Source organism: Bos taurus, chromosome 1 (genome assembly GCF_002263795.3).
Source record: "Bos taurus isolate L1 Dominette 01449 registration number 42190680 breed Hereford chromosome 1, ARS-UCD2.0, whole genome shotgun sequence".
NCBI classification, from domain to species: domain Eukaryota; kingdom Metazoa; phylum Chordata; class Mammalia; order Artiodactyla; family Bovidae; genus Bos; species Bos taurus.
Genome location: NC_037328.1, coordinates 64,438,966 through 64,462,571, shown reverse-complemented (window position 1 = coordinate 64,462,571; position 23,606 = coordinate 64,438,966). Strand labels below are relative to the sequence as shown.

The 23,606-nt window shown below is 42.6% G+C and overlaps 1 protein-coding gene and 1 long non-coding RNA gene across 4 annotated transcripts in view; one reads left to right on the top strand and one right to left on the bottom strand.

Annotated features, from left to right (window-relative positions):
- CFAP91 (cilia and flagella associated protein 91) overlaps positions 1-11,206 on the bottom strand; it is a 113,240-nt gene extending 102,034 nt beyond the window's left edge. The window contains exons 1-2 of one of the 3 annotated variants that reach the window (XM_059887914.1): positions 10,950-11,038; positions 163-2,474 (exon numbers count right to left, since the gene is read on the bottom strand). In XM_059887914.1, the coding sequence (XP_059743897.1) occupies positions 163-250 (88 nt within the window). In that variant the 5' untranslated portion in view covers positions 251-2,474; positions 10,950-11,038. Of the gene's footprint in view, positions 1-162; positions 2,475-10,949 lie in introns of all 3 variants that reach the window. The other 2 variants (XR_804223.4, XM_005201377.5) reach the window with 2 other exon arrangements.
- An 18-nt stretch (positions 11,207-11,224) lies between these two features.
- Positions 11,225-11,990, top strand: LOC132345639 (uncharacterized). The gene is made up of 2 exons (XR_009495048.1): positions 11,225-11,305; positions 11,672-11,990. It is a non-coding gene; the product is annotated as an uncharacterized lncRNA (long non-coding RNA).
- The last annotated feature ends 11,616 nt before the right edge of the window (positions 11,991-23,606 follow it).

The window sequence follows — 23,606 nt, the reverse complement described above, 5'->3', positions numbered from 1 at the left end:
TGAAATAAACAATAAAGCAGTATAAGGAAGACCACAAATCTAGCACATATCTACTCCCAGGGAGAGAAAAACAGTAAAGAAATGTAATTTCTTAATTGGACAACAAATTAGAAAAGTCAGATATCATCTAACTCTGCAGAGGCTCACAGCTCTATTACTCACCATTAGTGAGAGTCTGTGAGATGCAAGTGATGTCTGTATACTCCAACGTCAGTGAATAGAATTGGAATGCAAAAAGAAGGCTGAACATGTTTCAAGCACCATAACCTCAACAGGCTCTCCTCTCTTATGAACAAACCACCTTCTGGGTCTGGATATCTCTGGAAATACTCTAAGAGGAAGGACCATGTATACACAGACACTACACCCATTTCCAAGGGAAAGAAACAATAACTTTGGGCACTACCTCCCATCTTCAGTTCACAGGGAAGATACAAACTTAACAGTGTATCACCCAGAGCTGGTAGACAGCGTAAGAAAATGTCATTCTCCAGTAAGACATAAATAAGATCAGCTATTTTTAGAATTCACCCCTTAAAATGGAATTAAGTTATTTCCTCCAAGTTCAAATAAGATTGCCCTGTTGCTGTAAGTATGTGTTTGTTAGGTATACCTTTAAAGTGACAATGAATATTCATGATTGATTTTACTATCACTTAAAAATCAAACAATTTGACATTAAATTCACAAGCAATCTTCAGATATAGACTTGATTTCTCAAGTAGATATGTCTAGGCAAATACCTTGAACTAGTCTAGACATCTTGGTAATGTATATTTCTCTGCAGAAATTATTAAATTGTTATTGTGGTTTAGAATTAAGTCTCTTGAATTTAGATGATTTGTCAATTTCCAGAACTTAGTTACTTCCTCAGTTACCCAATTTCAGACGAACAGCACGATCACAACTATTGAGGACTTCCCTGGTGGTCCAGTGGTCGAAAATCCACCTTCCAATGCAGGGGACGTGGGTTCAATCCCTGGTCTGGGAACTAAGATCCCACATGCTGTGGGACAACTGAGCCCATGCACCACAACTAGAGAAGCCCATGAGCTGCGACCACTGAGCCTGCATACTGCACATACTGAGCCCACACGTTCTAGAGCCTGTGCTTCGCAACAAGAGAAACCTGTGCACCACAGTGAAGACCCAGCTAGCCAAAACAAACAAAACAATCACAACCAGGGATCCATGATACCTCTTAAATCACTTAAAACACGAGACAAGAGAATATAGAAGTTTCACTTTGTCTTATACTATTTCCAACATACTAGTGATGTTGAAGCTATATTCTTCTGTCTAAATAGGTGCATTCATTCTCTCTTTAAATTCAATAGCCTATAATTTGAGGGCATAAAATTTGGCCTCTTCATTCCTAATCAGCCCAATTCCCATCAGTTCTCAACTTGATATCACTGGGTTAATGGCTGCAATTGTGCTGGTCGTCTGAAATTAATTTAACCCACATTTCCCCTAAGTCTGGATAATAAACCATTCCCCTCTTATTAATATTTCCATAAGGAATATGAAAATGATATCTATAGAAACATTTTTGAATCTACAGACAATGACACAATACTGTATGATTTGTAACTATACATTCTACAACATAGTCTACAGTTCAGTTCAGTCGCTCAGTCATGTCCAACTCTGCGATCCCATGGACTGCAGCAGGCCAAGCCTCGCTTGTCCATCACCAACTCCTGGAGTTCACTTGAACTCATGTCCATTGAGTCAGTGCTGCCATCCAACCATCTCATCCTCTGTTGTCACCTTCTCCTCCTGCCCTCAATCTTTCCCAGCATCAAGTTCTTTTCAAATGAGTCAGTTCTTTGCATCAGGTGGCCAAAGTATTGGAGTTTCAGCTTCAGCATCAGTCCTTCCAATGAATATTCAGGACTGATTTCCTTTAGGATGGACTGGTTGGATCTCCCTGCAGTTCAAAGGACTCTCAAGAGTCTTCTCCAACACCACAGTTCAAAAGCATCAATTCTTCGGCACCCAGCTTTCTTCACAGTCCAACTCTCACATCCATACATGACTACTGGAAAACCATAGCCTTGACTAGACGGACCTTTGTTGGCAAAGTAATGTCTCTGCTTTTTAATATACTGCCTAGGTTGGTCATAACCTTTCTCCCAAGGAGCAAGCGTCTTTTAATTTCATGGCTGCAGTCACCATCATGCAGTGATTTTGGAGCCAAAAAAATAAAGTCTCTCACTGTCTCCATTGCTTTCCCATCTATTTGCCATGAAGTGATGGGACCAGATGCCATGATCTTAGTTTTCTGAATGTTGAGTTTTAAGCCAACTTTTTCACCCTCTTCTTCACTTTCATCAAGAGGCTCTTTAGTTCTTCTTTGCTTTCTGCCATAAGGATGGTGTCATCTGCATATCTCAGGTTATTGATATTTCTCCCAGCAATCTTGATTCCAGCTTGTGCTTCAACCAGCCCAGCATTTCTCATGAGGTACTCTGCATGTAAGTTAAATAAACATAGTCTACAACTGTGCTCAAAATCAGTGCTCAAATGGCAGTGGAGAGGCCTTTGAGATGCCCAAGCAACAGCGTGTATGCAGTGTCGCTTCAATCATGTCCGACTCTTTGTGACCCTATGGACTTTAGCCTGCCAGGCTCCTCTGCCCATGGAATTTTCCAGGCAAGAATACTGGAGTGGATGGCTGATTCATGTCAATGTATGGCAGAAACCACTACAATACTATAAAGTAATTAGCCTCCAATTAAGATAAATTAATTAATATAAAAAAAAAAAAGAATACTGGAGTGGGGTGCCATGTTCTCCTCTGGGGAATCTTCCAAACCCAGGAATCAAACTCGCATCTCCTGTGGCTCCTGCATTGCAAGTGTATTCTCTACCACTGAGCCACGGAGGGAAGCCCCAAGCAATAGCAATCACCAGGTTACCACTTACTTATTCCTAGACAGTATCGAGAGCTTCATGTGCAGTATTCCTTTTAATTCTCAAAAAGTTAATGAGGTAAGCACAAGGCCTCCATTTTATAGAAAAGGAAACCAAGACTTCAAGAAGTCAGCAACCGAGGGGATCAAGATGGTGGAATAAGAGGACAGAGAGCTCCCCTCCCCGCCAAAACACATCAAAGATACATCTGCATGTAGAACAATTCTGTCAAAACTAGCTGGAAACTGGCAGCAGGACTTCTATACAAACAACCAAAGCTGCAATAAATAGCTCCACATAACAGGGTGCTCGGAGAAGGCAATGGCACCCCACTCCAGTACTTTGCCTGGAAAATCCCATGGATGGAGGAGTCTGGTAGGCTGCAGTCCGTGGGGTTGCTAAGAGTTGGACACGACTGAGCGACTTCCCTTTCACTTTTCACTTTCATGCATTGGAGAAGGAAATGGCAACCCACTCCAGTGTTCTTGCCTGGAGAATCCCAGGGACGGGGGAGCCTGGTGGCTGCCGTCTGTGGGATCACACAGAGTCAGACACGACTAAAGTGACTTAGCAGCAGCAGCAAAAGGGTGCTATGCGTGCTAAGTCGCTTCAGTCATGTCCAACTCTTTGCAACCCTATGAACTGTAGCCTACAAGGCTCCTCTGACCATGGGATTCTCCAGGCATGGAGTGGGTTGCCATGCCCTCCTCCAGTGGATCTTCCTGACCAGGGATCAAACCCACATCTCTTTAAGTCTCCTGCATTGGCAGGTGGATTCTTTACCACTAGCAACATTTGGGAAGCAAGGTAGGATGTGGAAAAAAAAAAAAAAAGCCATCAGGTTGGGCCCTGCATCCCTGGGAGGGATCTGAAAGGAAGAGAAGTTCCACATGGGTGGACCTTCACTCTGGGGAGCAAGCAGGTCAAGCCACAATTTTGGCATCCCATTCCTGGGATCCTGCACAGACAAGAAAAACCCCCTCGCCTGCTAGGAAATTCACTGAGACAGACAGACAGAAGAAGGCTGGACTCTACTCATAAGGAGCGTATGTGTGCTGGCTCACTAACAGTCAGGGCCAAGAGAGCCACCGGAAGTGATGGCTGCCACTTCACCGCATTTCCCAACCCAAACAGGCAAACGCCCTGGCCCCCTCAGTCTGCACCACAGACTAGTGTGAGATCTGGGCAGAGACTTGGTCTAGCCATGCAGAGACAGACCGGAGGGCCTGAGGTGTGATCTGGGGGAGCTGCAGACCCCATTATAAATGGGCACACGGCGGGTGGTGGGTCTAGCTGGGCAGATACTGCCAGCATGCATACCTGGTGGCACCATAAGAGGGTGCAGATACTAGTACGCAGCAGTTTATTTCCCAGCAAGAGCACGCTGGGTGTGCTGGAGTGGTTCCACCCACTCCACACCACAGCTCAGCACTACATCTGGGGCAGAAAGAGAAGACTGGGAGAAGATCACCATAGAGGCAGCCCAGATCTCAGGTGACAAAGCAGCTCCTGCAGCCACAACCACCTGACCCCCAGTCACTGCACAACACAGCCCTGTCCTAGATCTGGGATGAATACAACAGAGAAAGGGTTGTGAATTTGGGCTGCTTCTGAGCATGGATGTCTCCACAGGTAAGACAGAGGTATTCTGTGACCTCACAGACCTTACTTGCTTCAGGATTCACCTCCCTTGGGGCAGCGTGCACACTCAAGGGCTACAGAGCATGATCAAACCCAACCTTCAAGCCTTCTATTCAAACAACTGGGGAGTACACCCTACTCCCAATAGGATGATGATAGCCATGGAGCTGAGAAGCCCTGCCTCACATCCAGCACAGGCTGTAGACGCTACAAGCCAACCACACTTCTTCTTATCCAGGGGATAACAACCAGTCCAGCCTGAGGAAAGACATGGTGGGCATCCATACCAAAATCAGTCTCCCACCAAAGAACTGGAGACACAGAGTCTATGCAGGGACAACCCTACATAAAAACATCCCTTCAAGACCACAGTGGAGAGTGGTTTCTCCGAAATTCAGAGAGACAGAAAAAGGTAAGTAAAATTAAAAAGCATAGAAACTATTTCAAATCGAAAGAACAAGAGAAATGCCCTGAAAGAACAAATAATGAAACAGACCTCACCAGTCGTTTAGACCTTGAGTTCAAAGAGAAGATAATAAAAATGCTAAAGGAATTAAGAAACCTATCAATAGAAATGCAGATCACCGTAACAAGGAACTATTAATGGAAACTATAAAGGTGAACCAATCAAAATTAGACAATTCCATTGCTGAGATAAAAACCAATCTAGAAGCAATGAATAGCAGACTAAAGGACACAGAAGAATGATAAGTGATCTGGAAGACAGAATAGTAAATTACTCAATCAGAATAGTGGAAAGACAAATGAAAAAAGTAAAGGCAACATACGAACTCTATGGGATAATACAAAATGTGCCAACCTACACACGATAAGGGTTCTAGAAGAAGAAAGAGAGAAGGGGATCAAAAAATGTATTTTAGGGACTTCCCTGGTGGTCCAGTGGTTAATACTTTGCCTTTCAATGCAGAGGGTGCGGGTTCAATCCCTGGTCAGGGCACTAAGATCCCACAAGCTTCATGACACAGCCAAAAACAATAAAAACAAAACAAGCCCAACAAACAAAAGTCCAGGACCAGATGGCTTCACAAGTGAATTTCATGAAACATTCAGAGAAAAGTTAACATCTATCCTTCTGAAACTATTCCCAAAAATTGCAGAAGAAAGAACATTTCCAAACTCATTCCATGAGGCCACCATCAACCTGATACCAAAACCAAACAAAAAGTGAAAGTGTTAGTCGCTCAGTCGTGTCTGACTCAGCTCCTCTGTCCATGGAATTCTCCAGGCAAGAATACTGGAATGGGTAGCCATTTCCTTTTCCAGGGATCTTCCCGACCCAGGGATTGAACCCAGTTCCCCCACACTGCAGAAAGATTCTTTACTGTCCGAGCCACCAGGAAAGATCACAAAAAAAGAAAATTACAGGCCAATATCACTAATGAACATAGATGCAAAAATTCTCAACAAGATACCAGCAAACTGACTCCAACAATACATTAAAAGGATCGTGCACTATAATAAAGTTAGGATTTATTCCAGAGATACAAGGAGTTTTCAATATCTGCAAATCAGTCGATGTGATACACCACATTAATAAATTGAAAAAGCCATATGAACATCTCAATAGATTCAGAAAAAACTTTTTATAAAATTCAATATCCATTTATGATTTAAAAAAAAACCCTTCAGAAGGTGGGCATAGAGGGAACTTACCTAACCATAACAAAGGCCATATATGACAAAACCATAGCTAACATCATACACAACGTAAAAGCTGAAATATTTCCTCTAAGATCAGGAACAAGACAAGGATGCTCACTCTCACCACTCTTATTCAATATAGTTTTGGATGTCCTAGTCATGGCAATCAGAGAAGAAAAAGAAAAGGAATCCAGGGACTTCTCTGGTGGTCCAGTGGCTGAGACTCTGTGCTCCCAATGCAAGGGGCCTGGGTTCAATCCCTGGTCAGGGAACTAGATCCCACATGCCACAACTAAGAGTTTGCATGCTACCATTCAAAAGATATCACATTCTGCAACTAAGACCCAGTGCAGCCAAATAAATAAAAATAAGTATTTTTTTTTAAAAAAGGAATCCAAATTAAAAAAAAAAATTTGTCACTGTTTGTATATGACATGATGCTACACAGAGAAAACCCTAAAGAAACTACCAGAAAACTACTAGAGCTCATGAGTAAGTGTGATAAAGCTGCTAGATACAATGGCATTGAAACATGTAAAATATCATGTATGAAATGAGATGCCAGTCCAGGTTCAATGCACGATACTGGATGCTTTGGGCTAGTGCACTGGGACGACACAGAGGGATGGTATGGGGAGGGAGGAGGGAGGAGGGTTCAGGATGGGGAGCACATGTATACCTGTGATGGATTCATTTTGATATTTGGCAAAACTAATACAATTATGTAAAGTTTAAAAATAAAATAAAATTTAAAAAAAGTTAATATATAGAAATCTATTGCATTTCTGTACACTAACAAGGAAATATCAGAAACAATTAAGGAAACAATTTCATTTACCATTGCATTAAAAAGAATAAAATACCTAGGAATAAACCTACCTAAGAAGGCAAAAGATCTCTACTCTGAAAACTATAGGACACTAATGAAAGAAACTGAAGATGACACAAACAAATGGAAAGATATACATGTTCCTGAAACGGAAGAATCCATATTGTTAACATGACCATACTACCCAATGGAATCTACAGATTCAATGCAATCCCTATTACATTACCAATGGCATTTTCACATAATTAGAACAAAATAATTTTTAATTTGGATGAAAACACAAAAGACCCTGAATAGCCAAAATAATCTTGAGAGAGAAGAACAGAGCTGGAGAAATCACATTCTCTGGCTTCAGACAATATTACAAAGCTAACATAATCAAAACTGTCTGACACTGACACAGAAACGGACATACAGATCAACTGAACAGGACAGAGTCAGCGGTAAACCCATACACTTATGGCCAATTAATCTAAGAAAAGTAGGTAAGAATACACAATGGAGAAAAGACAGCCTCTTCACTAAATGGTTCTGAGAAAAACTGGACAGCTACATGTAAAAGAATGAAATTAGAACATTCTTCAATACCATATACAAAAATAAACTCAAATTGATTAAAGCCCTAAATGTAAGACCGGATAAAACTTCTAGAGGAAAATATGGGCAGAAGACTCTAACATACATTGCAGCAAGATGTTTTTGGAACAGAAATAAACAGTATCTAATTAAGCCTAAAAACTTTAGCACAACAAAGGAAAACATAAACAACAACCTACAAAGTGGGAGAAAATATTTCTAAATGATGCTACAACAAATGATTAGTTTCCAAAATATACCAACAGCTCATACAGCTTAATATAAAAAAAAAAATTAAAAAATAGCCAGAAGACCTAAAACATTTCTCCAAGAAGACATACAGATGGCCCACAGGCACATGAAAAGATGTTCAATATCACTAATTATTAGAGAAATGCAAATCAAAACTACAGTGAGGTATCATCTCCCATCAGAATGGCCATTATTAACAAGCCTACAAATAATAAATGCTGGAGAGAGAGTGAAGAAAAAGAAACTCTCCTACACTGTTAGTGGGAATGAAAGTTGGTGCGACCACTGTGGAGAAGATCAGGGAGGTTCCATTAAAAAAAGAAAACCTAAAAATAGAGTTACTATATGATCTTGCAATCCCACTCATGGGCATATATCCAGAGAAAACTCTACTTTGAAAAGATACATGCACCCCAATGTTCACAGCAACTCTATTTACAAAGGCCAAGCCCTGGAAGCAACCTAAATGTCTATCAACAGATGAATGGATAAAGAAGATGTATAAAGAAAATAACATATATATGCATATGTATACAAGCACACAATGGACTATTACTCAGCCATAAAAAAGAATGAAATAATGCCGTTTGAAGCAACATGGATGGACCTAGAGATATCCTATTAAGTAAATCAAAGACAAATATCATATCACTTATGTGCAGAATCTTAAAAAAAATACAAATAAACTTATTTACAAAACAGACAAACTCATGGACATAGAAAACAAATTTATGGTTATCAAAGGGGATAGCAGAGGAGGGGAGGGGAGAAATAAATTAGGAGTTTGGAATTAACATAAATACAGTAGGTCCTTGTTGTTTATTCTATAGAGAGAGAAAAGAAAGGAGGAAAGAGCTCATGATAAATGATAAACCCAAGAAGTATTTAAGATATTTTGGGGGCTTCGGTGGTAGCTCAGTGATGAAGAATCTGCCGGGCAATGCAGGGGACATGGATTTGATTCCTGGTCCAGGAAGATCCCACATGCCATGGGACAATAAGCCCGTGCACCACAACTACTGAGCCCACAGGCCACGACTACTGAAGGCCCTGTCCCTAGAGCCCATGCTCTGCAACAAGAGAAACCACTGCAATGAGAAGCCCTCACACTGCAACTAGAGAAGGCCCCCATGCAGCAATGAAGACCCAGCACAACCAATAAATAAATATCTTCGGAGAAGGCAATGGCACCCCACTCTAGTACTCTTGCCTGAAAAATCCCATGGATGGAGGAGCCTGGAAGGCTGCAGTCCATGGGGTCGCTGAGGGTCGGACACGACTGAGGGACTTCCCTTTCACTTTTCGCTTTCATGCATTGGAGAAGGAAATGGCAAGCCACTCCAGTGTTCTTGCCTGGAGAATCCCAGGGACGGGGGAGCCTGGTGGGCTGCCATCTGTGGGGTCCCAGAGTCGGACACGACTGAAGTGACTTAGCAGCAGCAGCAGCAGGAAAAATATATCATATTTAAAAGACTTTATAATTAGCAGTGCAATAGTGTAGCTATTAAGCCATCAACAAATGTAGATTCAGGGAAGTGACAAAGTATTGCAGGCACTTCAAGTGAGGCACTTGAGAGATACAAGGTATTCACATAACATTCAGTCAAATGTAAAACAGTATATAAATAAGGTAAGATTTGGAAAAGAATGCTGTTAACTGTGAAGCATACACAAATGCAAGCAATCATTACATATTCCCAACACCAGGGAATGGCTCCCCTAAAGACTCTTATCCAAAGGAAACCCTGGGATTCTCAGAGGAGATACCACACGGTTAAAAGTAGGGTAACGAGGGCAAAACTGGGGGGAAAAACCATGCTTTACTGATTATATTTATTGTAGTAGTAAATTAAATAAATGATTCATAACAAATTATATAGCACCCAACATATGTACCAGCACTGGAAAGTTATGACCAACCTAAATAGCATATTGAAAAGCAAAGACATTACTTTGCCAACAAAGGTCCGTCTAGTCAAGGCTATGGTTTTTCTAGTGGTCATGTATGGATCTGAGAGTTGGACTGTGAAGAAAGCTGAGTGCCAAAGAATTGATGCTTTTGAACTGTGGTGTTGGAGAAGACTCTTGAGAGTCCCTTGGACTGCAAGGAGATCCAATCAGTCCATTCTAAAGGAGATCAGCCCTGGGTGTTCTTTGGAAGGAATGATGCTAAAGCTGAAACTCCAGTACTTTGGCCACCTCATGTGAAGAGTTGACTCATTGGAAAAGACTCTGATGCTGGGAGGGATTGGGGGCAGGAGGAAAGGGGGACGGTGGAGGATGAGATGGCTGGATGGCATCACCGACTCGATGGACGTGGGTCTGAGTGAACTCTGGGAGATGGTGATGGACAGGGAGCCCTGGCCTGCTGCGATTCATGGGGTCGCAAAAAGTCGGACACGACTGAGCGACTGAACTGAACTGAAAAAGGTGCTGAGAATGCTACAAAAATGGAGAGAACAAGAACTTAAATAACTCAGGAATTTATAGTCCAGTAGAAGGGACAGAACATAAAAGAACAATCAGGGCATTAAATAAACTGAGGATTTACTGGCCCAAAGGACCTAGTAGACCTAGTTTACAAGCAACACTTTGACGGATAAGAATAAGCTCAAATAAAAAGAGAAACCTAAAAACAAAGAGGAGACAACCTCTTTACCTACCCAGAATGACAAGTTTGGAGTTGCCCAGCGAATTGGACATTTTATGCAGTTTGAATGAGGGAGTGTTGAGTGAATCTCCAAATCAGAACGCCAGGAACGGCATTCAGGACAATTGCTTAGGGCTGTGCAAATTGTCAGGGTAAAGAAGAATCAGGTGTCCCTGCTCTCTACTCTGAGATGCACAGCGCACCTGCGGCTTCCGAGACCGCCTCCTCCCCCCAGCCCGCCCAAGAGCCACCACCTGCAGGGCTTGGAGCTGCCCCTACACAACGACAGACAACCCGGGCTAGAGATCCCTCCTGTGGCTTGTCTTTCGTCCGCCGCGTTCCCGGCCAGGTCGGACAGTCTCGATGCCCACCTGGCCCAGGTGTCGACAACTCAGGAGGGAGGTCTGGAGCCGCCCTTACCGTATAAGAAATCATACGTTCGACTGGCAGAGACGTTGCCCCAGGCCCCCGACTTCCCTCCGAACCGGGTTTGAGACACCTGGGGCTTGGCCTGGGGTTCTTCGATAGTCACTACGTGACTCATGGTGCCGGTTCTTCCCTGCCGCCAACCAGGTCCAACTAGGGAAACCTAGCTGCTGCGTGCACCGTAGCTATGGTAACCCCAGCAGGAACCAGAGAGTAAGCGCCAGGCGAAGATAGGCAGCTAGTCCAGAAGAGAGGGGCGGGACTAGCGGGGTCGAGTGACGAAGGAAGGGGCGGGGCGAGGAGCAGAAGCGGAAGGATGGGGAAGTGCGCAGAAGGGTGGAGCATGAGAGGTAGGGGTAGAGGAGGGAAGAAAGGAGGAAAAGAGGGGCTGGCCTAGGGAGGGGAGGGCAAGGAGAGAAGGGCGGGGCGAGGGTAGAGAAGGACGGAGGGCTCGTTGGAGAGAAAGGCGAGGAGGGGGAGAGAAGGGCGGGGTGGGAGAGGGACTCCCTCACTTCCCAGCTGCACTCCGGTGATAAAGTCAAGCATTTAGCGGTCCACCCACGGTCAAAGCCAGGGGGCCGCAGATTGGGGAAAAGGTTGCTGCAGAAATCCTTGCAGCCAGTCACACTCCGTAGCCTCTTTGGGAAATCCCTGGGAAATCTTAGAGCCTTCTAGAATAGTTGGGGGCTTTCATTTCGGACATCCCCTTTCCGCAGGGCTTGTTCGAACTGAAGAATCTAAGCTCCTGAACGCCAGCCTTTGTCACACTATGAGTTCTGGTCCTGGATATCAACGTTTGTGGTGCGCTGGGTAATTAAATGTTCATGCGCATTCTGCTATCCCTTTCTGTGTGTATGTGTTAGCCGCTCAGTCGTGTTCAACTCTGCGATCCCATGGCCTGTGGCCCTCCAGGCTCATCTCTCAATAGGATTTTCCAGGCAGGAATACTGGAGTGGGTTGCCATTCCCTTCTTGAGGGGATCTTCTCCACCCAGAAATGGAACCTAGGTCTCCTGCATTGCAGGCAGATTCTGCATTTCAAACTGATACGGATTTTTTCACTTTAGTTATCAAATTTAAGAGAAATTGGTGGTGCCCTAACAACCACCAGTGTTAACCAAAAAGATTTTGTTTGCTTAGTATCACTATGAATGAGTGCATTTTACATATCAGATTCTTTTAGTCTGTTACGATCATTATACTTTGTGATGTTCGAATTATCCCATTTGGCTAGTGACACACGTTAGAGTTAGCTTCTTTGTCTTTTTCATGTAATCCATTTCAACAAGCCTCCTGCCTTCTATTCTTCTTTTCACACATATTCTTGGTTTTATTTTACTCTACTCCTGAACTTTTTGGGTTTTTTGCCAGTCAGCCATGTATTTTGCCAGTTCCAAGTCTTTGCTCAAACTGATTGCTTTGCCTACAATGCCTTTTCCTATTTATGCCCCTCAACTAATTTAGGTATCCTTCAAGACTTAGTGCTAATTTTGCCACCTTTATGTAGCCTCCCAAGTTCTACAAGTAGACCCAGACTTCTTTATTCTAGTGCTGTTATGTAGCACCGGAGGCATTGACCACTTTGTATTAGTAATTGTTACTTTGCTCCCCACAACTATGAGCTCATTGAGGGCACAGGCCTTCACATGGTCATTTTGTATCTCTGAAGCACCTAGTTCAGTTAAGTCTTCAGTCGTGTCCAACTCTTTGCGACCCCGTGAATCAGCATGCCAGGCCTCCCTGTCCATCACCAATTCCCAGAGTCCACCCAATGTCCATTGAGTCGGTGATGCCATCCAACCATCTCATCCTCTGTCGTCCCCTTCTCCTCCTGCCCTCAATCTTTCCAAGCATCAGGGTCTTTTCAAATGAGTTAGTTCTTCACATCAGGTGGCCAAAGTATTGGAGTTTCAGCTTCAACATCAGTCCTTCCAAAGAACACCCAGGGCTGATCTCCTTTAGAATGGACTGGTTGGATCTCCTTGCAGTCCAAGGGACTCTCAAGAGTCTTCTCCAACACCACAGTTCAAAAGCATCAATTCTTCGGCACTCAGCTTTCTTTATAGTCCAACTCTCACATCCATACATGACCACTGGAAAACCCTAGGCTTGACTAGATGGACCTTTGTTGACAAAGTAATGTCTCTGCTTTTCAATATGCTATCTAGGTTGCTCATAACTTTCCCTCCAAGGAGTAAGTGTCTTCTAATTTCATGGCTGCAATCACCATCTGCAGTGATTTTGGAACCCAGAAAAATAAAGTCTGACACTGTTTCCACTATCTATTTGCCATGAAGTGATGGGACCGGATGCATGATCTTAGTTTTCTGAACGTTGAGCAATAAGTCAACTTTTCCACCACTCTCCTCTTTCACTTTCATCAAGAGGCTCTTTAGTTCTTCTTCACTTTCTGCCATAAGGGTGGTATCATCTGCATATCTGAGGTTATTGATATTTCTCCCGGCAATCTTGATTCCAGCTTGTGCTTCATCCACCCCAGCGTTTCTCATGAGGTACTCTGCATATAAGTTAAATAAGCAGGGTGACAATATACAGCCTTGACGTCTTCCTTTTCCTATTTGGAACCAGTCTGTTGTTCCATGTCCAGTTCTAACTGTTGCTTCCTGACCTACATACGGGTTTCTCAAGAGGCAGGTCAGGTGGTCTGGTATTCCCATCTCTTGAAGAATTTTCCACAGTTTATTGTGATCCACACAGTCAAAGGCTTTGGCATAGTCAATAAAGCAGAAATAGTTGTTTTTCTGGAACTCTGTTGCTTTTTCGATGATCCATCAGATGTTGGCAATTTGATCTCTGGTTCCTCTGCCTTTTCTAAAACCAGCTTGAATATCTGGAAGTTCACGGTTCACGTATTGCTGAAGCCTGGCTTGGAGAATTTTAAGCATTACTTTACTAGTGTGTGAGATGAGTGCAACTGTGCGGTAGTTTGAGCATTCTTTGGCACCTAGTACCTAGTACATGAAAGCTTAGTCAAATGTTTCCTAAATGAATAAATCTATTCATTTATTATATAAATTTACTGGACCATAAAGAAGGCTGAACACTGAAGAATTGATTCTTTTGAATTGTGGTGCTGGAAAAGATTCTTTTGAGAGTCCCTTTGACCTGCAAGTTCAAACCAGGCTATCCTAAGGGAAATCAACCCTGAATACTCATTGGAAGGACTGATTCTGAAGCTGAAGCTCCAATACTTTGGCCACCTGATGCTGGGAAAGATTGAAGGCAAAAGGAGAAGAGGGCAGCAGAGGATGAGATGATTGGATGGCATCACCAATTCAATGGACATGAACTTGGGCGATCTCCAGGAGATAGTGAGGAACAGGGAGGCCTGGCATGTTGCAGTCCAGGGGATCACAAAGAATCGGACATGACTTAGTGACCGAATAACAACAACACTGTCTACTATCAAATAGGTATTGAAGATCTAAGATATTGGTACAACTCACTGTATGCTGGGGAAAAAATAGATTAAAAAAACATGAAAATATGGTCTTATAATGGCCACTGATTATATTTTTCTATCTCTGGGGATAGCTACATTTCCCACCTTCTGTTCCTTTTTCCCAAATACTCCTCACCCCTATCTTATCCCTATTGAGTCCTCATCATCTGTGGTCTCAGCTAGAATGATGTCCCCTCCTCAGAAAGACTTTTCATCTCTCAGATAAATTATCTTAAGTAGCCAACAGCCAGCCCCCTTGATAAACATATTGGAAGACACTAACCAATAGAATATGTCAAATATAATGGTTTATATATTATATTAATATATTATATATTAAACATGATTGTTCTACATACACCATAGTGGTCATTTTGCTGGAGTTGCTCAACCTCTCCCTTGCTGGCTTTGGGGAAGCAGGTGGCCGTATTTGAAAACCCCAAATGGCAAGGAACTACAGGTAGCTTCTCAGAAATGAGGGTGGCCTCTGACCACAGCAAGTAAGAAATCAAATTCTTCAGTCCTACAACTGCAAGAAACTGAATTCTGCCAACAACCTGAGTGAGATCAAAAGCATGTTTTTTCTTCAGTAGACTCTCAGATTAGACCACAGTTTTAGCCAAAATTCTCATTGCATTTTGTGAGACCCGCAATGGCACCCCACTCCGGTACTTTTGCCTGGAAAATCCCATGGATGGAGGAGCCTGGTAGGCTGCAGTCCATGGGGTCGCTAAGAGTCAGACACGACTGAGCGACTTCACTTTCACTTTTCACTTTCATGCATTGGAGAAGGAAATGGCAACCCACTCCAGTGTTCTTGCCTGGAGAATCCCAGGGGCGGGGGAGCCTGGTGGCTGCCGTCTAATGGGGTCACACAGAGTCGGACACGACTGAAGTGACTTAGCATAGCATAGCAATCAGAGGATCCATTTAAGCCATTCCCAGGTGCCTAAGTGCAGAAACTGTGAGATGGCATAAACCAACACAATTGTGGAAAGTAATTATCCTTCAATTAAAAAATAAATTTAAAAAAATGTTTAAGAATTCAATTACCTTAAAAAAAATACATGTGTGTTACAACTAGGTTTGTGGTAACAATCTTGCACAGCAAAAAATGACTAATGAGCAATCTTTATGAAATTAGGTTGGAGAGGGGTGCTCCTTAATAACAGCTTCATTAAAATCAAAATTATACCATGCACACGCAGATTTGGGAGACAGTTCTCCATGGGTCTCTTGCTTCTACTTGTCTTGCAAGGAGGTAGCTGTCTGCCTTTTCCTTTGTTTGTGTAGGAAGTAACCTTGGACAATAGAGGTAGCTTCTGTCGCTGGAGCAAGGGGCAGGTTTGCTTGCTGCGTTAGAAATCAGAGATCCTGTCTCCCTTTGAGCAAACGGCAATCTTTCTCACTGTCCATTATCAAAGATTTGAATTTCCTAAGCTTCCTTTCCTGTGTTGTAACACCTGTGATGTCACCTGGCCTTCTGTGGGAATCGGGGCTCAGGGGAGTGTTGCAAAAATGCTGGTACTTGCCATTTCTGCTGTAAGTAATAAATGATCCTTCATCTCTGACTCAACAGTTTGCCGGTTTCTACCAGCATTCATGAAACTGTGGCAGACAGTAAATCTCAGACCCTTCAGAGTTCCTAAAAAGCTATTGAGAATTTATGTACGGCACATATTTATTGTGGCAATTGGAAAGCATTTTTTTTTCCAGGAGCAGAAATGTAAATATTATACAAAGTTTCCACTGAACCTATTATTAATAGCGAGGCTTGAGAATTCAAGCCTTGTAATTCCTCTCTCTCAGCATATGGTGTCACTGCTTCTCTACCAACCTCAACTACCCACCCTTACTCAATAGTCTCCACACCTGGGGTTAGTTAGGCTTGAAAAATGGCTAATGCCTTTATCATGGGAGAGATTTTAGAAAGTATTCCCTTAGTTGTTGCTTGTTATACCACCAGGCTGGTCATCCTAGCCACAGATGCCTGCTTAGTACCATCTGTAGCTCGTATTCCCATAGCACCATACAGTAATATATCCACTGTATTATAAAAAAATCCATTACAGGAACTATTGCAACTCCTGCTGCCTACTAATTTAGCAATTACAGCAACAGCAAAGAGTGCCAGGGCCTTAAAAGTAAGTACTGCTGGTTAAAATTGTAACTGGGAAGTGAGAACTTGATACAAAATTCTGTCCACAGAATTTTTTTTTTTTTTTTGTCCACAGAATTTTCCAGGTGAGAACACTGGAGTGGGTTGCCATCCATTTCTTTCACCAGGGGATCTTCCTGACCCAGGGACTGAACCTGGGTCTCCTGCACTGCAGGCAGATTCTTTACCACCTGATCCACCAGGGAAGCCCCACAGATAGAACCTCCAAGTGTCCCCCATCTTTACAGACATGGTTGGTTGAATCCAATCTTTCATATTGTCTCCATGTGCTACCTACTGAATTTAATCTCCAATTACAGGTTTCTCAAACTGCTGTGTTTTTCTTGGGGGAAGTGAATTATTAAGATTTTTCCTGGGGTAGAATGGGAAACATTGAATTACAATATTTTATAATCCTACTTTTTCTTTAACTAAGGTCACCATAAATCTAAAGGCATTTAAGCTGGGTAAGAAAAGTAAAGCATGATGTCAAAGTAAAAATCAACAGTTGATCTGAAATCTTACTTATTCATAAATTAAAAAGCAGAAAAAAAATAACCCACACGTGTAGGTTAGCTGTACTTTTCTGAAACAAGAGGAGAATTGAGTAGCTGAATATAAATGGCTATATATTTCACTTTGAAAAGGAATATCCTTGGTATTCAAGGTCAGGAGAACATTCTTCAGAAAGAAGTGCTTGTTGAAAGAGTTTAAGACACACAGTGCTCAGGGAGGAAAACAAAGTCTTGTTTATGTCTTGAATGCAACAGCTTAAAGGAAGTGTGGGTGGGACAAGACCTGCCAATACTAGCTTACTCTGAGAAAGTCAGTGTGGTCACTGCAAGAACCCTGTCTTCATGGAAGCACCGAAGGACAATGGGCAAGAAAAATCTTTCCTCGGTTGCAGAAAGGCTGCTTCAGCTTTTCAGTCTATAATCTGCATCTACAGCTTATCACAGTTCTCTTAATTTCCTAAACCCTTGGCTATTTCTCATTTCTTCTTTGTTCATTTCCTAGACACAAAAGTTCAGTAGCACAATTAAATACATAATAATAATGATTAATTTTAAAATGATATTCATCTTTCATTTAGACCAACTGAGATGTAGATAACACATTCAACTGTTTTCAAACCCAGGTTCACACGCTGGATGCACAACGAGGCCAAACAAACTGAAATGCTAGAATTTTGAGCAGAGAAAGGTTTATTGCAAGGGCCAAAGAGAATGGGCGGCTCCTGTGGAAAAGACCCGAACTCCCCCGAGGGTTTCAGGCAAATTTGTGGGGATAGCCACAGGGTGTGTGACATGACTTTGTTCTGACTGGTTGGTGGTGAGGTAGTGCTCCAGAAATCTTAATCATCAGCCTTCTGGTTCCACCAGCCTTAGGTCCATGTGCTTGTGTTCAGCCTGAAGTTACCATCCTCCACCTGGGTGGGGGCCTTAGTTCTTGTAGCAGAAAGCAGATCTGTATTAGGTTGTTATGTATATCTCTTTAGGAGAAACTAGGAGTCCTGTTGTTCTAATCACCAACTGTTTGACTCTGTACCTCGGGAACTCAAGGTCTAAGAGGCTGAAGCATTTTTCCTATAAACAAGAAATGGGGAACCTAGAAAGACTTTTGTACCCAGGAGGGCTCCATAGGGTCCCTGCTTGGTTTCACAACTACTGTGAAGATTAAATGACGGTTGACAAACTCAACAGTTCTATATGTAAGGAAGGTATGTAGTTCTATATGTAAGAAGGTAATGTAGCTGAAGATTTATGTCATCATTTCAACTGATAATTCATTCTAAGTAAGCACATTCTAAAAAACCTGGGTTCTCTATTAAGAATTATTGGTGCCAATATGAGTTATTGGACAGTACTAGAAGAGAAAATCAGTCCAGACAACATTTTCTTTCTTTTGTTTTTGTTTGTTTCTCTGCTTGTTTAAGGGAGATCTTACTATGAGAAAAAGGACTTCTAGATTCCTGGCAGGGAAAAATAGTTTGGGGGGGATAATTTGAGTAAAAAGCATTTATGCCGTGTCTCATGTGCTAACTACTATTGGGAGGCCAAAATGCATATGACAGGATGACCACACATCTAGAAAGTCACAGTGTCTGATCATGACAAAATGACTGTTTTCGCTTAAAGCAAGGAAGTGGCCTAACCCCTAAAATAAAACTTTACATACCACCAAAAGTGTAGCGAAAGAGGATATTAAAATGATTAAATTCCACTTTTACCCCATAAAACAGTGCTTTCTAAACTTCATAGAGTAGGCTGCAGTCAGCATAGTTGTCCTTGGACCTCAAGTACAAATGTTTGACTTAACTGTCCTCCTCGCTGCACGAGCATTATCATTATTGGTCCCTGCATGGGCACTTTATTTGCATGTATCTCTATTCTCTGCCCCAACTTAACCTCTGCTTATAAGCAACCATTCTGTTTAAATAAGCAAATTGTTTCACACATTGTGTTCAAACATGTATTTTTGTTTTTGTTCAGTTCAGGCGCTCAGTCGTGTCCGACTCTTTGCGACCCCATGAATCGCAGCACGCCAGGCCTCCCTGTCCATCACCAACTCCCAGAGTTCACTGAAACTCATGTCCATCGAGTCAGTGATGCTATCCAGCCATCTCATCCTCTGTTGTCCCCTTCTCCTCCTGCCCCCAAACACCTTCTTTAAATTTATGCAAATAGTATTGGGCTGTGTATCTGTTCTCGTTCTGACTTTTTCCCACTACCCATGCATTTTAAAAATGCATCCATTTTACTCTGTGTGTATGTTGCTAGTTTCTTCTAGTTTGGGCCCTGAACTCCACATATACCTATCTACCTCCCCAGTATGAATGCCCAGATTTCCTTCAATTCCTTGCTACATAAATATGCTATGACAATGATCACCATAACATGTTCCAATATGGACTTGGAATACAGATCCAGGAATAGAATTGCTGTGTCATAGGTATGCACCCAGGAGAAGGCAATGGCAACCCACTCCAGTACTCTTGCCTGGAAAATCCCACGGGTGGAGGAGCCTAGTAGGCTGCAGTCCACGGGGGTCTCGAAGAGTCGGACATGACTGAGCGACTTCACTTTTCACTTTCATGCATTGGAGAAGGAAATGGCAAGCCCACTCCAGTGTTCTTGCCTGGAGAATCCCAGGGATGGGGGAGCCTGGTGGGCTGCCGTCTATGGGGTCGCACAGAATCGGCCATGACTGAAGCGACTTAGCAGCAGCAGCAACAGGTATGCACCCATTCTTAAATTAACTGGGTACTGCCTAACTGCCTTCCAAAATGGCAGGACCAGTCTCCATTCTCAAGGATTCCTGCATACTTACCAGTACTTGGCATTATCTAGTTGTTTAACTTCAGTCTAATGGCTGTAAAGTGATACCTCATTGTTATTTTATTTTACATTTTTATGATTAGTACTCTTGGAACAGTTCGTGAGTGTTGACCTTGGTTTTTTGCTGCTATATATTCTACATATTCTCCTGTGTTAAATAAGCAGAAAAACAAAAAACTGTTTGACTATTTGTGCTTCTATATATTGTCTGTTCATATTGAAACAGGAAGGAAGGGGGCAGGGCACAGCCTTTAAAAGAATAACATAGCCCGAGGACACAAAATAAACTGGTTTGAACCAAAGAGCTCCAAGATAGTAGACAAGTGTGTGTTAGTCACTCAGTCATGTCCAACTCTTTGCAGCCCTATAGAGTGTGGCCCACCAAGCTCCTCTGTCCATGGGATTCTCCAGGCAAGAATACTGGAGTGGGTTGCCATTCCCTTCTCCAGAGAATCTTCCTGACCCAGGGATTGAACACAGGTCTCCTGCATTGCAGGCAGATTCTTTACTGTCTAAGCCACCCAGGGAAGTCCCGAAACAACATTAGTGCTTCTGCTCCCCTTTCCATTCTTCTGCAGGTTTAGTCGCTGTCATGTCCGACTCCTGTGACCCCATGGACTGTAGCCTGCCAGGCAGGAGACCAGGTTCGATCCCTGTATCAGGAAGATCCTCTGGAGAAGGGAATGGCTATCCATTCCAGTATTCTTGCCTAGAGAATTCCATGGACAGAGGAGCCTGGTGGGCTACATTCATGGGGTTGCCAAGGGTCAGACGTGACTGAACGACTAACACTTTCACTTTCATACACTCACTTTAACACAAGCAAGCTAAATGATACACCCATAAGCACCACGACAGTTCCAAGGCTGGTCATAAAGGTCAAAAAGTGGGCGGTGACCCAATTTCTGGAAATCCCCACCCCTTCCCCAAAATAGCTGGAATACTACTCCTACTCACAGCCTGTGAAATTACCCACCCTTATGAAAACTGACAACCCCATATACCCTAAGGCCACTCTCACCTTCTGAGATGACCCACACTCTGTTTATGGAGTGGATTCTCTCTAAATAAATCTACTTCTTATCTATCACTTTGTCTTTCACCAAGCTGTGATGAGACATTAAGAAACTGAGCTTCGTTAAGTCCTGACATCAGGTGTGATCTCAGTTAAAAGACTGAGTTCAAGTCCCAATCTGAGACACAGTTTTAATATCTCTTCTTCATTTTCCTATTGAGGTTGTTATTTTCTTGTTGATATTTTATGTAAGTTCCTTAAGTATTCTTGACATTACTCCCTTGTTGGACTTAATTGTTTCAGATATCTTTTACCAATTTGTCATCTACTTGTTAACTTGGTCTACAGTGTCTGTTAAAAGACACTGAGATGTATTAAAAATTTTAAGAGTTTATTTGAGCAAAAATTGATTCCAATCAGTAACACCAAATGAGAAGTGGTTAGGAAGCTTTACCGGCATTAGCTTGGGGAGATGCTTTAACAGAAAAAAGGTGAAAGAAAAGTAAGGATATTAGTTATGGCCTATCTGTGGTATAAAGCCTAGTTAACTGCTTGTGATCAGTTGCCTTTCCATTCAGTTCAGTTCAGTTGCCCAGTCGTGTCCAACTCTTTGCAACCCCATGAACTGCAGCACACCAGTCCATCACCAATTCCTGGAGTTTACCCAAACCCATGTCCATTGTGTCAGTGATGCCATCCAACCATTTCATCCTCTGTTGCACCCTTCTCCTCCTGCCTTCAATCTTTCCCAGCATCGGGGTCTTTTCAAATGAGTCAGCTCTTCACATCAGGTGGCCAAAGTATTGGAGTTTCAGCTTCAGCATCGGTCCTTCCAATGAACACCCAGGACTGATCTCCTTTAGGGTGGACTGGTTGGATCTCCTTGCAGTCTAAGGGACTCTCAAGAGTCTTCTCCAACACCACAGTTCAAAAGCATCAATTATTCAGCACTCAGCTTTCTTTATAGTCCAACTCTCACATCCATACATGACCACTGGAAAAACCATAGGCTTGACTAGACGAACCTTTGTTGGCAAAGTAATGTCTCTGCTTTTCAATATGCTGTCTAGGTTGCTCATAACTTTCCTTCCAAGGAGTAAGTGTCTTTTAATTTCATGGCTGCAATCACCATCTGCAGTGATTTGGGAGCCCAGAAAAATAAAGTCAGCCACTGTTTCCACTGTTTCCCCATCTATTTCCCATGAAGTGATGGGACCAGATGCCAGGATCTTAGTTTTCTGAATGCTGAGCTTTAAGCCAACTTTTTCACTCTCCTCTTCTACTTTCATCAAGAGGCTTTTTTTTAGTTCCTCTTCACTTTCTGCCATAAGGGTGGTGTCATCTGCATATCTGAGGTTATTGATATTTCTCCCGGCAATCTTGATTCCAGCTTGTGCTTCCTCCAGCCCAGTGTTTCTCATGATGTACTCTGCCTTTATCATTTTAAGTTTGTAACTCTGAGGCATTAATAGACTTAAATTATGGCTTGCCTACATAGGTTATCATGGCATCAGAACCACATGAGTCTAATAGTCTCCTTATTGTTACAGATCCCCAATGGGTTAGTGACCTCCTCAATGGGTCCTTGGCCTGGAGTTGCCAATACCAATCAAACATGGGGTTCAGTATAGCAAAGCATACACTTCATTCATTGATCAAGAGATGGAGAAGAGAGAGTTCATTCTCTAAATACACCGTCTCCCCTGGGGGAGGGGGAAAGGGGTTAGGAGGTAGGGACATCATCAAGGCTCTAGGAAATGGGGGGAGATTTTCAGTGGCAGCTGGGGCACGCACAGTCTTCCATGCTTCTTTGCGTACTGCATGAATCATGCCTAGCAAAGCACAAGTCTCCTGCCTGGGTGGAGATTTTAACATAGTAATGAAGCAAAAAGTAACTTTTGCACACTGCCAGGTTTCATCTACTCCCAAAGATTCCTGTGGTTATGTCAGAGCCAGTCCAGTTTGGTTGACCATTGCACATTTCTTGAAGCACAGCTGTAAAACGTCTTTGACAAATACCAGGTGCTTTGAAATAAGTAAAGAGATAAATCAAGGCAAGCATCCATTAATTCTCAGGGGCAGGTATGGGTACAGTTTAATTAATTTAACATGTCCTTTGTAAATCCTCAAGCCTTTATTTTCATGTAATCAATTTCATGAAGTTTTTTACTTACAATTTACGCTTTTGAAATGTTGTCAAAAAGGTTGTTCCCCACCTCTTGGTATAGTTTGGTCTTTCACATGTAGATGCAGTACTTAATTTTTTCTAGTTTATTTTTCTTTTCCCCATTGACTTGAACTGTGTTTATTGTAGATTCCATTTCCAAGTGATGTTGATGCTGCTAGTTCAAGAAGCACTGTATGAATCACAAGATAACTGAACAATGGGAGTGAACAGCTAGTTGAAAGAATGGTGGATAAAGGTGAATTTGAGAGAATGTAAGGACTCGCCTGGTGGCTCAGGGGTAAAGAATATGCCAGCAATGCAGGAGACGTGGGTTCAATCCCTGGGTTGGGAAGATCCCCTGGGGTAGAAAAAGAGTCAGACATGACTTAGCGACTAAACAACAACAAATATATTGTGTTATTAAACATATCAGCCCAGAATGAAGTAAAAATCATGCTTATTAGTAGTTTTTAGATGACAAAATGGGGATGGTTTTAGTATCTTTGAAAAT